The 17,146-nt window shown below is 35.9% G+C and overlaps 1 protein-coding gene and 1 pseudogene across 1 annotated transcript in view; both read left to right on the top strand.

Moving 5' to 3' along the window:
* Positions 1–17,146, top strand: part of Mga (MAX dimerization protein MGA) — a 103,030-nt gene that overhangs the window by 54,893 nt on the left and 30,991 nt on the right. Inside the window, 7 exon segments of the mRNA XM_047537744.1 lie at positions 1,687–1,765; positions 1,879–1,974; positions 7,207–7,338; positions 7,563–7,667; positions 9,059–9,735; positions 11,074–11,388; positions 11,390–11,417. Coding sequence (XP_047393700.1) covers positions 1,687–1,765; positions 1,879–1,974; positions 7,207–7,338; positions 7,563–7,667; positions 9,059–9,735; positions 11,074–11,388; positions 11,390–11,417 — 1,432 coding nt within the window.
* Positions 14,768–15,608, top strand: LOC124974585 (transcription initiation factor TFIID subunit 13-like; annotated as a pseudogene).

Below are 17,146 nucleotides of genomic sequence, written 5' to 3'. Positions count from 1 at the left end.
GTTTGGAGGTTAAGGCAAAAGAATAGCAAACTCAAGGCTAACCTGGGCAATTTAGGGAGACCCTGTCTCAAAAAATAAAAAGGGGGCTGGGATTGTGACTCAGTGGTAGAGTGCTTGCCTAGCATGTGTGAGGCACTGGGTTCAGTTCTCAGCACCACATATAAATAAATGAATAACATAAAGGTCCATCAACAACTAAAAAATTTTTTTTATAAAAAAAAAGGGCTGGAAATGTGTCAGTGGTATAGCATCTTGACTCTTTTCAGTACTTAGGTGCCTCTGTTATATTTTTCAAAACTTTGAGTCTCCCTGCAATTTTCATTATGTACTTTTAAAAGGCTTAAGAAACGAGGTGTGGTAGTGCAAGCCTGTATCCCAGCTACTCAGGAAGTTGAGGCAGGAGGATCCCAAGTTCAAGGCCAGTCTAAGCAACTTAGACCTTGTCTCAAAATAAAAAATAGAGCTGGGGATGTAACTCAGTGGTAGAGCAATTGCCTAGCATGCTTTGATTCCCATTATAACCAAAAAAGAAGGGGGGCATAAAAAGTTAATTGACTGTGGGTGTGATGGTGCATGCCTGTAATCCCACCATTTTGGGAGGTTGAGGCAGGAGGATTTCGAGTTCAAAGCCATCCTTAGCAGTTTAGCAAGGCCCTAAGCAACTCTCTAAATAAAAAATAAAAAAGGGCTGGGGTTGGGACTCAATAGCTAAATGCCCCTGAATTCAAACCCTGGTACCACTCCCCACACAAAGTTCATTGATGCTTTTGGGACACCCCTTCCAGCCCTTTCACCCCAATCCCTGGCCAATATTAGTGGAGTATTATCGGGGAACCAAATGTTAATAGTTGTCTTAATTCTGCTGTCATACACATTGATATCATTTCTTTTCTTTTTCTTTTTGGTACTGAGGATTGAACCCAGGGATGCTTAATCACTGAGCCACATCTCCAATCCTTTTTATATTTTATTTAGAGACAGGGTCTTGCTGAGTTGCTGAGTGCCTCAATAAGTTGCTGAGGTTGGCTTTGAACTCGAGATCCTCCTGATATCATTTTTTCTTAAAATTCTATTTCAACTTGCCAACCAGATTATTTTTCTTCTAAATATTTGCAAACCCCTAAGTAGTAGCTAAGTTGGCTAAACAGATGTTGGATATTTAATTCTATCTATTTTCCTCCCTCCTTGTTGAGTAAGTTACTTTTATTTAGGCTCTAAGCAGTAAATATGCAAATTAGCATAGGTTTGAGTTTAGCTGAGTATAATATTTATATATTTTTTTTCTTTTTCTATTTTTTTCCTTCATTTTTGGGGTCAAATCTAGGGCCTCGGGCTGGGGATATAGCTCAGTTGGTAGAGTGCTTGCTTCGTAAGCACGAGGCCCTGAGTTCAATCCCCAGCACCGCAAAAAAAAGAAAAAAAAAAAAAAAAAATCTAGGGCCTCACATGTGTCAGGCAAGTATTATGCCACTGAACTACATTCCCAGCTCCTGATTATTAAGTAATATTAGTTAGAACATTTAAAAAATACCAAAATTATTTTTTTAAAAAATTGTTCCAGTTCTGTGAATTTGGAGTTAAGACAGTATACATGGTGGTATTTTCCTTTAGGTTTTAAACTGCCAGTTTACTTTTAAATTTTTAGAAGCGATATAACTGCATTTTATTTTTGTTTTTAATATGTAGGAAGCTCTAGACATTCATGCAGTTGATGGGATAACAGAAGAACCATCTAGTCTCCAGGCATCAACCACAAATGACCCAGGTATTGTATGATAGTATAAAATGAGATATATTTATGGTTTGGTTTCTAGTAGTGAAATATGCAACATCACTCTGCTGTGTTATACAATATTTTTGGGTTTGTTTTGTGAGTAGGTTGCAGAGAAAGAATTTCCCAGTTGGAAAAGGAATTGATAGAAGATTTGAAGTCCTTGAGGCACAAACAGGTGATTCATCCCAGTCTTCAAGAAGGTAATATTCTTTAAAACATACGCACATCAATTTTTTCTTTCTTTTCTCTCCCCAACTTTGCTGCTTCTTGTTCCTCTGCCCACCGCCCCCCTCTGTGTTTTAGTCCTTCCTTCCTTCTTTAAATACACTGTTAGGGCTTGTGTATACATGCTAATGTACTTTGCCACTGAGCCATATCCCTAGCCCCTTGAGTTTATTTCTCAGTTTTCATTGTGGGTTTTTTTTTTTTTTTGCTTCCACAATTTTTTCCTTTACCATAAAAACATATCTAGGTCTTCTTTATCTTAATAGCTTATGTATGGAAAAAATGTATCATGGTAAGAAAATGGTATTTTGTCTGTTCATTCTTGTAGCCCAGTATCTTCCCTTTGCCCCCATCTCATTGCTTGGTTGTTTTTGTTTGCATACTTATTTTTCTTTTGTAGGGGAGCGTCCTACTTGTTCTTATATACTTAGTACTATATTTAGGTATATAAATAGAAGACTATTTATCTCATTCAATTTTGTGACTGCAAACACATGTTTTATATATTTGATGTATCACTGGATCTTTAAAATTTTAATTATTTATTGTAATAGATTATCTTGACCTTGATTATGTTGCTTAATCCTTTTTTTCTTATCATGAAATCTGTAGTTATTATAATCATGGCAATAGTTTCTTCTCTTCCCTGTTTACATTATAATGAAAGACTGTGGGAGATGCCACAATTTTTGGTTTGCTATGTCCCTGATTTTAGATGGATTTCTTGGAGTAGCTTTTTGGGTTTTTTTTTTTTTTTTTTTTTTTTTTTTTTTTTTTTTTTGTTTAAAACTCTTAGCAATTTTTAGAGAACTGTTTATCCTGTATACATTATATTGTAATTACTTACCTGAGAGTTTTTAAACATTACAGATTGATTTATAAAATGATTATTTAATTACTAAATCAAATGGTAATGCTTGCATAATTTTTGCCTTCATGGGAGGCCAGTTTGTGTCACAGTGTTAAAAGTATGGAAATCCTAATCTCCATCTAAGTGATGAAGACTGAGTGCAGTAGATATTGTAATGGACAGTCACATCTTTGTAGTTTTGCCGTTATCAGTGTTCGTTATTGTTTATTGTCCGCTTTCACTTCTATTTTATTATATTCTCTGACTTTCCCTTATCAATTAACCTGCTTATCTTTTGTCCCCATCCATTTCTACTTTTTTTATATTATAATAGTGTTGAAACACCATGACATTAATATTGTGTTCTTTTGACTTAATACTCAATGTGTGTTTTAATTTTGGTTCTAGAATTAAATATATCCAGTGCTCATAGCCAATCTTTTTGCTCTTATTGCCTGTTGCTTACTGATTGGCTTTTTCCTCTTTTATTGTAGGCATTTTTGTGAAAACTATGACCTCTTTCTTTATGTAATGGGGAATTTGAAGTCAAATACTTATGGAATCTTAAGTGGGTAACAAAGTGAAATTAGTATGAATTTGAGGGGTAAAGGCATCTTTTAAAAGGAAGGCCACATCAGTGAATTTTTCTGCTAGGGAAATTTGGGCCCACTGTTCTTAGGTCTTCTATTTTTCATTTGAAATTAGAGTGAGTCAGTTACATGAGGTCCTTCAATTTTTACGTGGTGGCAGCTAAAATTAGTTTTTTTAGCAGCTAACTCAAAGTCTTTAAAGCCAAATGAAAACATTTTTATGATCCATCACTTTTCACTTTCTTTACAAGATTCACCATTTAGTTGAAGTCTGTACTTAATCCTAAAGTTGTTAAAATTTATTCAGCTGTAAGCTGAGCACTTTGAGTACACCTGTAGTTCCAGTTAATTGGGAGTCTGAGGTGTGGGAAAATACTTTTGAGCCCGAGGAGTTTGACACCAGTCTAGGCAGTGTATCAGATTCCATCTCAAGAAAAAATAGTTGGGTGTGGTAGCACATTCCTGTAATACCAAGCTACCTGGAAGACTGAGGCAAGAGGCTGGCAAGTTCAAAGACAGAGCAATTTTGGGAGACCATATCTCAAAATAAAATCAAAACATTTGGGGAGGTAACTCAGTGGTATAACAATTGACTAGCATGAACAGGATCCTGGGTTCTCTCCCCAGCCCTGGGGGTGGTGGTGGGTATCAGCTGGATTCCTTTTTTTTTTTTTTTTTTTTTTTTTTGATACTGGGGGATTGAACTCAGGAGCACTTAACACTGAGACACATCCCCAACCTTTTTTTTTTTGGTATTTTATTTAGAGACAGGGTCTCACTGAGTTGCGGGAGGGCCTTGCTAAGTTGCTGAGGCTGGGTTTGAACTTGTGATCCTCCTATCTCAGCCTCCTGAGCCACTAGGATTACAGGCGTGCGCCACCATGCCTGGCAGCTGGATTCATTTTTGTTTTTAAATATTGTTTTAGTTGTTGATCATTTTATTTTATTATTTATATGCGCCTCACATATGAACCCAGTGCCTCACACATGCTAGGCAAATGCTCTACCACTGAGCCACAACCCAGCTCCGCAGCTGGATTCTTAACAGTTTTATTTTCATAAACAGTTAAGTGTGTGAATCCAAGTAGTACTTAACTTTTCAAGGTGTGAGGTAGTTCTTTTATGGAGTTCTTCCCTCTATTTTCAGTTTTGTAATATTCTCTTCTCCAATCTTTGCTTTCTTTAATAGTTTCATAAGAAGTTAAATTCCGTGTGGTAGTGCATATCCGTAATCCCAGCAGCTCAGGAGTCTGAGGCAGGAAAATTGCAAGCTCGAGGCCAATCTGAGCAACTTTTTTTTTTTTTTTTTAAATTTATTTTTATTGTAAACAAATGGGATACATCATGTTTCTCTGTTTGTACATGAAGTAGAGGCATACCATTTGTGTAATCATACATTTACCTAGGGTAATAGTTTTTGATTCATTCTGTTGTTATTTTTTCCTTTCCCCCTATTCCCTGAGCAACTTTTTGAGGCCCCTAAGCAACTCAGTGTCTCAAAATAAAAAGTAAAAGCACCTGGGGATTTAGCTCTGTGGTAGAGCACCTGGGTTCCATCCACACTACTATAGGGAAAAAAAATAATTTTCTTTGGTCCTTTTTATTTGTTCTTAGGACTTGGTACCACTTGGAGGGCAGTTCAAAATATGAGTAAATGTAGACAAGACAATATGTAAGAAACAGTCTCTAAATTTGTATGAGTCTAGATTTTAAATATTTATTTGCCCAAAGGAGCCTTTTTTTTTTTTTTTTTTTTTTTTTTTTTTTTTTTTGGGCACAGTGCTGGGGATTGAACCCAGGACCTTGTGCTTGCAAGGCAAGCACTCTACCGACTGAGCTATATCCCCAGTCCAGGAGCCTATTTTAAAAGTTTCATTTTCTTCTTTTGCTATAGACAGGTGTTCTGGCCTTTTTTTGTTCGTTCGTTTGTTTGTTTTGGGTACTGGAGGTTGAACGAAAGGGCCTAATACATGCCAGACAACTGCTCTATCACTGAGCTGCATCTCCAGCCCTTTATAACTATTTGGAACAGAATCTCACTGAATTGCCCAGGCTGATTTTGAATTTGAGATTGAGATCCTCTAAGTAGTTGGGGTTACAGGTGAGTGCCACAACACATGGCTCATTCTGGCAGTTTTTGTTTTGCTAATGAATAATATTTTTCTTTTTTCAGAGGACTGTAATATCTCCTTTGATCTTTTGTTCAGGATTCATTTCTCACTTGAGTTTCTACTGTAGCTTTTTGTTTTCTGGTTCTACTCTTGGTTTTTCCTTCCCACCTTTCTTAATTTCTGCTTGTTTTGACTTTTAAGTTACACTTTTGGTAATTTTGCCAGTATTACCAAAAAATTCCCTTGGACTCTTTGGTCTTCCTTCTTTCCTTCCTCCTTCCCTCCTTTCCTCCCCTGCCCCCGCAATGGGACTGATTTACCTTATTGTAACTACTAATGAATCAGTTGGAAAATGTAACACTAAAGTTCCTTGAAGTCTGGGAAATGTCTTTTTGTCTAAGATTATTTGTATTACAGGAAAGATAAATTCTCAAAACAAAAGCCAGTGTGGTTGATTGATGTTCATTTTATCCTTGAGGAAACTATAGCCAAAGAGAAGTTTATCCCAAGTTTCATGATTAATAAATAGTGAAGACAAGATATGAAACCATTTGTTGGAACTCATTTTCCCCTTAGTTGACTTGAACTCTGAGGAAAGAAAATTTTATTGAAAAAAAAATTTTTTTTATTGATATTTGTGGTAATTACTTTGTGCATCTAAATAAATGTGATGAAGTACAAGTACTTATTTTAAAGAGCTAGAATTGCAGATAGGTTCTATGTAGATAATACACAAATTAGCCATATGAATCTATAGCCCATAATCTATCTAATGTCTTCAACTTTTAGAGAATCAGCACTATGAAGTTTTTATTGGAAACACATGCCTATGACTTAATAGTTTGCTGTAATAATTTAAATTCCTTTTGGTTTCCATTTTGTTAAATTTTAAATACTTTCCTAAAAGATTGCTTTGCAACATACATTTAAAGAAGTCATATTTAGGGACTCAGTTAACCATAATGTCATTAGTAATAACCATAATCAGAGTGAAAACTCTGTTGATGGCAAGTTCTGTTTGGAGGCCCTAGAAAGTCTCTGGACTACCAGTGCCATAAAAGATCTGAATTCTGTCTGTTTTTTCTTTTTCTTTTCTTTTCTTTCTTTCTTTTTTTTTTTTTTTTTTTAACCTATTGTTGCTTACTGAATTACCACAAATTTAACAATTTAATACCACATTTGCTGTTTCATGTTTTCTGTGTGTCACAAAATGGCTTAGTTGGGTCTTCTGTTTAAGGAAGGTCTCAGAAAACTGTAATCAAGACATTGACTAGACCTGGTTTTTCATCAGATTCTAGACTGGGGAGGGATCTGTTTTCAGTTTCCCTCAGCATGTTGGCAGAATTAATTTCCTTGCAACTCTTAACATGAGGGATACTATACTCTTCATTTTATCACATATACATAATCATGTATATCCTCATTTTCTTTGCTACATTCCATAGTTAGAAGCAAATCACAGGCCTTACTCAAATGAGTAATACCAGAAGATGTAGATTATCAGATCATCTTTAAATGATTCTGTCACTAAATTTTTTTATATATCAATTTGGTTTTCACCATCTCCTTTTCTCTGGTAAGTCCTCTCTTCCCCAGCCAAAGGTTAAAAAAGAAAAGGGAGATAATATGATTTGTGGTCTTTTTTTTTTCTTTTAGTGGGTTTAAAGTTAAATTCAGTGGATCCAACAATGAGCATTGATCTTAAATACTTGGGAGTACAGCTACCTTTGGCTCCAGCTACTAGCTTTCCTTTTTGGAACCTTGTGGGAACCAACCCTGCTTCTCCTGGTGAGTGTATAGTTTTTATAAGTCAAATGCTATTTTTTTAGATTAAAGTTTAGGTAATTTGTGATATAGATAAAATGTTACCTTTGTTGGATACATTTAGGATAGGTAGATGCTTTGTTTCTTAGCAGAGTATTAATAAATGATTTATACATTTTAGATAAAGACAATATTTTGGTTTATGGTGTTGACTTGCTGGAATTTGGTCATCTCTCTTTCTTTTATAGATGCTGGATTTCCCTTTGTTTCTAGGACTGGGAAGACCAATGACTTCACTAAGATCAAAGGATGGAGGGGAAAGTTTCATAGTGCTTCTTCATCTAGGAATGAAAGTAATTAGTTTTTTAAAAAATTCTAAATATGTTCTGAAACATATAATACAGATTTCTGTTAAAAGTCTTAGTTAATTATTGTTCTGCATTCCTTCTCTGTATACTTTAAGCTGAACTGAATAATTGTTAATTTTTGTTTTACCCATAACCACAATCCTTGGGGGGTGCAATCCCTAATTCTGGCATTTAAAAAAATTCCTGCATTTTTTTAAACTGCATTTTCTTCTTCTTCTTCTTTTTTTTTCTTTTTTCTGTTTTTCCCCCCCTACACTCACAAAAAACATCATTCCCAAGTATTATTTCAGAACTATGTACTTTAGATCTATATGATAATTCCTGGTAATCTTACACTTACTTGAATGTTAACTACTAATCCAGGCATTTTGACTGTGTGCCTGTTGGTCTTGTTTGCTGTTTATACTCTAACCAGATAAATTTATCTTTTGTCCAAAATAGTCTTCTTTACCTTTCAGTTTTTGTATAGTTTTAAAACAGTATAATCCTTGACTGTCTTCTAAACTTACTCTTTTCTTCCTTAAAAGCTAAATATTGGAGCCAGGCATGGTGGCATATACCTGTAATCCCAACTACTTGTGAGGCTGAGGCAGGAGGATCTCAAGTTTGAGGCCAGCCCGTGCAATTTAGCATGACCCTGTCTTGAAATAAATTCTTACTAATATGTGGTAGAGGCCTGGGGCTACATAGCTCAGTGGCAGAGCACTTGCCTAGCATGTGTGAGGCACTGGGTTCAGTCCTCAGCACCACGTAAAATAAATAAAATATCATGTCCATCAACAACAACAACAAATGAGGTGGGGATGTAACTCTGTGGTATTATTCTTGCCTAGCATGTACAAGGCCCTTGGATTAATTTCCAGTATTGGTGTGGGGGAGCCCTAAATCTTATGCTCTTATTCTTGTGACTTTAACTCCTTCATACTTCATATCAGATTCTAGTTGCTCCATTGTTTTAAATAATCCTTTGACATTTTGTTGCGGTTTGCCTTGATTTATTTTTGATTTTTTTTTCTGTCATGTTTTCTACTTATCTGTGATTTCTGTAGTTAGGTCAAAAGTTGCCAAAAGTTTGATGACTTAATGACTCTAACACTTTGTAAAAGCCATTGCTCATTAAGAAATGTAATTTGATAATTTTAAGGTAAGGCATAATTTTAGAAAATGGAATGGAGACCACAGAGTGGATTTTCATGTAATTAGTATTTCAGACTCAGTCTCATCACTTGATTTTATTTTTCCTTCTTTCTGAGGAGGGAGATTTTGGAAGTCTCAGTAGCTTGTAGCTCAGTACTCCTGACCTTTTTGAGTTGTTTCTAGGGAACTAAGGATCTGTCCAAGATTTCTTCAAGTATCTTTTGTCTCCTTATATCTAGGTGGAAATTCAGAAGGTTCACTGAAAAACCGTTCTGCCTTCTGTAGTGATAAACTAGATGAATACTTGGAAAATGAAGGCAAGCTGATGGAAACAAGCATGGGTTTCTCTTCCAATGCTCCCACATCTCCTGTGGTATACCAGCTTCCCACCAAGAGTACCAGCTATGTTCGAACACTTGATAGTGTACTAAAGAAGCAATCTACCATTTCCCCTTCTACCTCTTATTCTTTGAAGCCTCATTCTGTACCCACTGCCTCTAGAAAGGCAAAGTCTCAAAATAAACAAGCATCACTCAGTGGCCGAACTAAATCATCTTATAAATCCATTTTACCATATCCTGTTTCACCAAAGCAGAAACACACTCCTGTGATTCCAGGAGATAAGATTACCAAGAATACTTCAAGCACCATCTCAGATAATCAGGTGAATAACTTTGCTGTGCCAACTTTAGATGAAAATGTATTTCCAAAGCAGATTAGTTTGCGGCAGGCACAGCAGCAGCAGCAGCAGCAGCAGCAGCAGCAGCAGCAACAGGGAACTCGCCCTCCAGGCTTGTCTAAATCTCAGGTGAAGCTAATGGACCTGGAAGACTGTGCACTTTGGGAAGGAAAACCAAGGACCTATATCACAGAAGAGCGAGCAGATGTATCCTTGACAACTCTGCTTACAGCTCAGGTATGTATTTGCTGTTTTCTGAAAGTATACTGATGCTTGGCTAGAAATGGCATGGAACCTTTTTGCAGTAGAATCAGGAAGTTTTAAGTCATTTGGGTGACAACTAAAATGTCTGTCTTTTTTTTACCAACCAGTTATTCAAGCATAGATCCCTCCTGCTAAGAGGGAGACAGTATAGTGTGAACAGCACCCTCAGCTGTATAAAGACAGTTGGCCATTCTCATAATTTCTTTCTTTAAAAAAAAATTTTGTAGTTGTAGGTTGACAGCATGCCTTTATTTTCTTTGCTTCTTTTTGTATGCAGTGCTAAGGATCGAACCCAGTGCCTCACATGTGATAGGCAAGTGCTCTGCCACTGAGCCACAGCCTCAGCCCCCATTCTCATAATTTCTGATTTCATTCTCCCTCATGTGAACAAGCTAATCTTGTTAGGATAACTGAAAATTCTGCTTAAAAGGTACCAAATCCCAGGAAATCCAAAAAGTTATCAACCTATGGGGAAAAATCTTATCTTTTGTAACTTTTATATTAAGAATTTTTAATTTATTAGTGGTATACTTATCTAAGAAGTCTCTGGTGCATTGAAATGACAGAACAGCATGTGAATAATTTTTTAGTTTTGAATTTTTGTACCTTCCATTTAAAAATTCTCAACTGAGCCCTGGGGTGTAACTCAGTGGTAGACCATGTACTTTGTACCCACAAGGCCCTGGATTCAGTCCTCAACACTAAAAAAAAATTCTATACTGAATTCTAGAGCTGAATATTATCAGATGTTGGTCTCAGTGCAGATTGTGTCCTTCATTATTTAATCTCATAGCTCGAACAAGTATAATTCTCTTCCTTTGTTATTAATTACTCTAGAGCAGATGCCAGCTGAATTTTTCTGTAAAGAGTGAGATAGTAAATATTTTGGACTTTGCAGACCACATACTCTGTTGCAGTTATTTTAACTCCACTCTTGTGCCATAGACAGTATGTGAATGAATAAGCCTGGCTGTGTTTCAGTGAGACTTTATGAAACATACTGGATTTGACCCATGATCCTTAGGTTTATCAATCCCTGCTAAAGAACATTATGTTTAATAAATATTTAATAGATCCGTCCTTGATATTTTTGCTCATAATTAGAATATCTATTCTCTTGATTACCTGTGCTATTCATTAGAATGGGAGATTATTTAGAACGCTAATTATATTATTTCTGTCCTTTGCATTTGTGTTAGACTTATGCTGTTAGTACTCAGAAGAACGCAAGCCAGTATATGACTATATAAGTTGTTGATGGTATCAGAAATAGATTATTAGTAGAGTTATAATTTTCTGCTTTAACTTCAGGCATCTCTCAAAACTAAACCTATCCACACAATCATAAGGAAACGAGCCCCTCCCTGCAACAATGATTTCTGTCGCCTGGGTTGCGTATGTTCCAGTCTAGCTTTAGAGAAGCGCCAACCTGCTCACTGCCGTCGACCAGACTGCATGTTTGGCTGCACTTGTTTGAAAAGAAAAGTTGTACTTGTTAAAGGAGGATCCAAAACTAAGCATTTCCAGAGGAAGACTGTTCATCGAGATCCAGTCTTTTATGATGCTCCAGGAGAGGAGGCAAGGGAAGAAGAAGGAGTCAGGGAGGAGGAGGAACTACTCAAAGAGAAAAAAAAAGAGAAAGAAGCTGGAATACAGTGAGTATTAATTGAGAGTTAAATGTGTAATATTATGTTTTGGAAAAGTATGGTTATTTAAAAAGACTATTACCTGCTTTTATTTTGATTGATGATAAGAATTTTGGGAATTTTTATTATCTTCATATGCTCTTTATGACATATTCACATTTTTAAAATTTTAGTTTTTCTTTGAAAATGACTTTTTTTTGTGTGTGCTGAATTTGAATTCTACTCTTAGACTTCCAGAATGCTTTTGAAACTGAGTTTTCTCCATTTTCTGTAATCCCCTCCCTGCCCCCCGATGAAGGCTCAGATGTTCCTTAGAAATCATATAGATAATCTGTGTAATCTATCATATTGTCTAAAAGGAAAATTTGTAATAAACACCTCTCCCTGGTTATGGTTGGAGAAATTGTCCAAAGTGGCTGGAGTTTTGGGGACAGAGGATGGGTATAATATGTGTCAGCATCATATAGTTTTTTGAAAAGCTAATTTTTTTTCTTCTTTGTAACAGGAATTGAACCCTGGGGCGCTTTACCACTGAGCCAGATCTCCAGCACTCCCCCTTTATGTGGTGCTGAGGATTGAACCCAGTACCTCAACATGTGTTAGGCAGGCACTCTACCATCGAGCTACAGCCCCAGGCCCCCCCACCCCTTTTTTTATATTTTACTTTGAGACAGGGCCTCGCTGAGTTGCTTAGGGCCTCACTAAGTTGCTGAGGCTGGCTTTGAACTTGAAGTTCTCCTGCCTCAGCCTTCTGGGCCATTGGAATTACAGGTGTGCACCACTGTGCCTGACTGAAAAGCTAATTTTTCATTTTGGGTAAATGGGTATAGTATAGACCCAAGTTAGCTTTTATTTAATTCTTAACTTTTTACTTTCTGTGTTCTCTTTATATTTGTTCAAATACATTATTACATATGATTTTATTATGTAAAGAGTTTCTTGCTTTTTAATTTACCCAGGGCCTTGTGCTTATGAGGCAAGCACTCTACCAACTGAGCTGTATCATCAACCCTAGACTTAGTGCTTTCTTGATTAGTATTATTATTGTGTATTCTACCCTTGATCAGAATTAGCTCTGCAAGTCAACCAATCAGGTTATAGTTTGGTTTTCTTGCTGGTAAATCTGTTATAAAAAATGTGGCCTTCTCTTTACCTTTCTGGGAACTTTTCAGTTCTCTTGTACTGTTAGGGAAGAATGAATAAAGAAGGGAAGATATTTTTGTCATAATTGTTATATAAAAGAAGAAATAGGAAGAGTTCTTAGAGGGAAAAGTGTCAAGTTCAAAAACATTAAAAATAAGTACAAAAACTGGAAGAAGATGAAATCTTTGTATATTTTACAAAAAGGTGGAAAATGAGAAAAATTTTTTTTAATCATACGGAGGAGTATGAAGAAAGAAAGAACAAAATAAAGTGAAAGGGATAAGATAATCAAAGGATAAAAGAAGCAGAGCCAGTCGTGCATACCTGTAATCCCATCTACTTGGGAAGCTGAGGCAGGAGGATTGTGAGTTTGAGGCCAACCTGTGCGGTTTGGAAATACTGTCTCAACTCAGAATAGTAAGTGAAAGGACTGGAGATATAACTCAGAGGTGCAAATGCCCCTGGGTTCAATCCCCATTATCCCTAGTACCACCAAAAAATAAGTAAGTAAATAAATGGTGAAAGAAAATACCTTCAAGCCAAAGGACACAAAATTTCAGATTAAATGGGCCCACTGAACACCTGACAGTAAAATTTTAAGAAGATTCCCCATTTGGCCACATTCTTCTGATATTTCAGAACATTAAGAATAACGACTATATCTGAATGCTTTTTGGGGGAGCGGGGGACAGTACTGGGGATTGAACCCGGGGATACTCCATTCCAGAACTACATGCCTAGTCCTTTTTATTTTGAGACAGGATTTTATTGAATTGCCCAGGCTGGCTTTGACTTGAAATCCTCCTGCCTCTGCCTCCTTAGTAGCTGGGATTATAGGAGTTTGCCACTGTCCCTGCTTAATCTAATGTTTTAATGAGAAACCATTTTGCATAGGAAGGGTTTAAAATTCAGTTTGATGTTAAAGAGAAGATCAATAATATTGGATTTTTGAGTTGTTTGCATCTTATTTCTAAAATCAAGGGGAGTGGTAGGGGACCATGATATATCAACCTAACTAGTCAACCAAATTATCAAGTTGTATGCTTAAAATAATGATATTAATACATGCAGTAAGGTGGAACATTGACATCAAACAAACTCTTGGTGATTTCTTAAGATTGTGCTCTAGAAAGTTAAAAGAAATTCAAGAAGCAGAAGATGTCTGCTAATAAAAAGTAAATTTAGCCCAAGGGTAGGGGGAGGAGTAAAATCTTAGAAGGATGTCATCTACATTATAGTACTATAAAGCAGCATAGTATTCAGGGACTGGGGTTGTGGCTCAGTGGTAGAGCACTTGCCTAGCATGTGTGAGGCACTGGGTTTGATTCTGAGCACCGCATATAAGTATATTAAAATAAAGGTCTAGCATCATCTAAAAATATATTTAATAAAAGGTATTCAGTTTATTTTAAGAACATGATTAAGAACCTGGATGATCTCTATAATTACAAGAAAAACAAGAACAGCTGGGTGGGGTGGCACACTCTTGTAATCCCAGTGGTTTGGGAGGCCGAGACAAGAGGATCTTGAGCTCAACCCAGCCTCAGCAATTTAGTGAAGACCTAAGCAACTCAGTGAGACCCTGTCTCTAAATAAAATATAAAAATGGACTGAGGGTGTGGCCACCCTGGGTTCAATCCACAGTACAAACAAACAAAAAACAAGAACAGTGGAAAGGCAAAATTTTGACTAGTAAGTAAAAAAACTGAATAAATGAAAAGTTTCTTTAATAAAATTTTGATCAGTAAATAAAAATAAATGAATAAATTTACTTTATTAGTGATATAGTATTACATTTCTTCCTCTAAAGGGTCATTCACATTAACTGGTTCTACAAATAAGAATATATGAAATGCTAATGACTTATGTGATTATAGAATGGAAATAAGTCATGAACCTTAACAATGTGGAAATAACAATAGCTGATAGAAGTGGAGAGGAGGAGCAAGTTTATGATGCTGATTTCCTTCCCTCATTATGGGGAGTTTCTTAGCTACTGCTAAATTATGAAATTGAAATTCATTTTATTTAGGATGATTGAGGTAACCACTAAAATTACACTCAAATGGTTAAAAGTAGTCACTTGGGGATTGTGACACGGGGTATGGTAGAAGACTTTGTTTTTCTTTATAGTTTTTTATTCATTATTTAGTTAAAACATATAAAAGTTTTCTCAGTGTATGAAATTTAGGCATTTAGTAATCACATATTTTACCTAGGCATAGTGGTGCTGAGGAAGGCTGAGGTAGGAGGATTATGTTGGATTATGTTCAAGGCCAGCCTGGACAACTAGTAACCCCATCTCAAAAATAAAAATAAGGGCTGGGAAGATAGCTCAGTCGGCAGAGTGCTTGCCTTGCAAGTACAATGCCCTGGGTTCGATCCCCAGCACTGCAAAAAAAATAAGTAAAATAAATAAAAAAAACTGTAGGCTGGTAGGCTAGTGGGATGGCAGATGAGGAAGAAGACCTGATCTTTGAGGAGGAAAATGAAGAAATTGGAGTGAGGAAGGTGGACAGGGTAAAAGAAAGAGACTTTTTTCCTAAAGAATTGCCCTACTGTCTTACTCCCACCAATTAAAAAAAAAAAAAAAAAAAAACACTTCCAGAAAATGCTAAACCTTTTTAGAGCCTGTGCCTATCATAGGTTCTCCTAGAGGCATTCTGGGGGTTGCTGTACAATGTATGATGTTTGGGTTTGGATTTGACCAGAACCCTTACACTGAGTCAGTGGATATTCTTGAAGACCTTGTCATAGAGTTCATCACTGGAATGACTCACAAGGCAATGTCAATTGGAAGACAAGGTTGAGTACAAGTTGAAGATACTGTTTTCTTGATTCGAAAGAACCTAAGGAAGTTTGCTAGGGTTAAAGACTTGCTTACTGTGAATGAAGAATTGAAACGAGCTAGAAAAGCATTTGGTGAAGCAAACTATGGTTCTTGATACTTTTTGCACTTTATGAAATTTCACTGTCTTCTGTGGAAATCATATATAATAATTGTGTATTTTCTACAGTAATGTCCTAATATCTAGGCATTAGATGAAAAATGGAGAAACAAAGTTTTCAGCCTTTATTTTTATACCTTTGATTTTAGGTCAGTACTTGAGCCTTTATTTGCCTGCCTTTACATGACCGTACTTGAATTACTTACTGGGCTTTAATGACTACACGTATGTTAAAGTATCTTGAAAATTATGCAGTTCCTTCTGACTTTTGACTGTCTAAAGGATGAAGTAGTATTTATGTATTAGGTATATTTGTGCCATTATGAGCTGTACTATAACTGTTTAATATGTGAAATCTAAATGTCATTTTGACTATGACAGCTGAGACATATGCCTTACATATTCTGAAGTTTTTAGACAACTGTGGTCTGAGAGTTAGTAAAGATAGTGAACTGGTTTGTATTTCTTTTAAGGAGATGATATTTGAAACTACAAGTTTTTCTAAGAATGTTTTTGTGTCTTAAAAGATAATTTGCTTTAATATTCTTTTCGAAAGAGTGATGTATTTTATTTTATTTTTTTAAAAACTTAAAGTTTCATATTGATGCTTCCATGTTGAAAGGCCTTTTTGATTTTAAAACCTTTTGGGGCTTATATTACTTTTTAAGTTTTAAAACTCATTTTTCCCAATCATCTACTTTGAGTAGTAGGAATGGCAATGTTTAATGAGTTAATGGCGGGATAAGCATTTGGGGTAGTGTTTTATTAACATATTTGTAAGTACTCGTGGAAATGTGTAGTTGACTAAAACCATATATAGCTACAGAAAACACTTTTGTAGTTCAGAATATACAGGTTTTGTGTGTAGTTAGCTTATTGCATTAAATTATTGACCTTAGTTTAAAATAAGGATTAAAATTGCATTTAAAGAGATCACTGAATGTTACTGTTTGTGAAACTGAACTTTTTGATTCCGCTTATAAACTATATCTATGAATCAGAACCTGGGAAAATTTTACTTTCTTAACCTTTTGATACAAGGAATAAAGTAGGAAAAATTAAACAAAAAAAATTAAATAAAAATAAAGCTTGGTGGGGTGGTACACACCTGTAATCCCAGGGGCTCAGGAGGCAGAAACAGGAGAATTGCAAGTTCAAAACCAGCCTCAGCAACTTGGTGAGGGCCTAAGCAACTTGGCAAGATCCTGTCTCTAAATAAACTATAAAAACATGCTGGGGATGTGGCTCAGTGGTTAAGCACTTCTGGGTTCAATCCCCGGTACCAAAAATAAAAATAAATAGAACTGAGTATATAGCTTAGTCGTAGAGTACTTCGCTAGCATGCTTGAGGTCCTGGTTCAATCCCCAGTTCTGTAATAAATAAATTAATAAGTAAATTTTTTGTGATAGTAATAGTCTTAAAGCTTTACTATAATTAACGACCCATTAATCCTTTGGCGTGAACAGAGGAGTACTAACATTATTGAGCACTGTATGCAGAGCACCCTGTAAAGGCAATATCATTTCAGTCTTACAATCTTATCTAATAAGGCAGCTTTATTCTCCACTTTACAAATGACCCTGTTGAATTCGTAAGGATTTAACTTGTTCTCAATATCATATAGATATTAGGGATAAATAATAGGG

Source organism: Sciurus carolinensis, chromosome 2, assembly GCF_902686445.1.
Source record: "Sciurus carolinensis chromosome 2, mSciCar1.2, whole genome shotgun sequence".
In the NCBI taxonomy this organism is placed as follows: Eukaryota; Metazoa; Chordata; class Mammalia; order Rodentia; family Sciuridae; genus Sciurus; species Sciurus carolinensis.
Note: the sequence above shows the minus strand (reverse complement) of the source record. Positions and strands in the feature narration are given on the sequence as shown.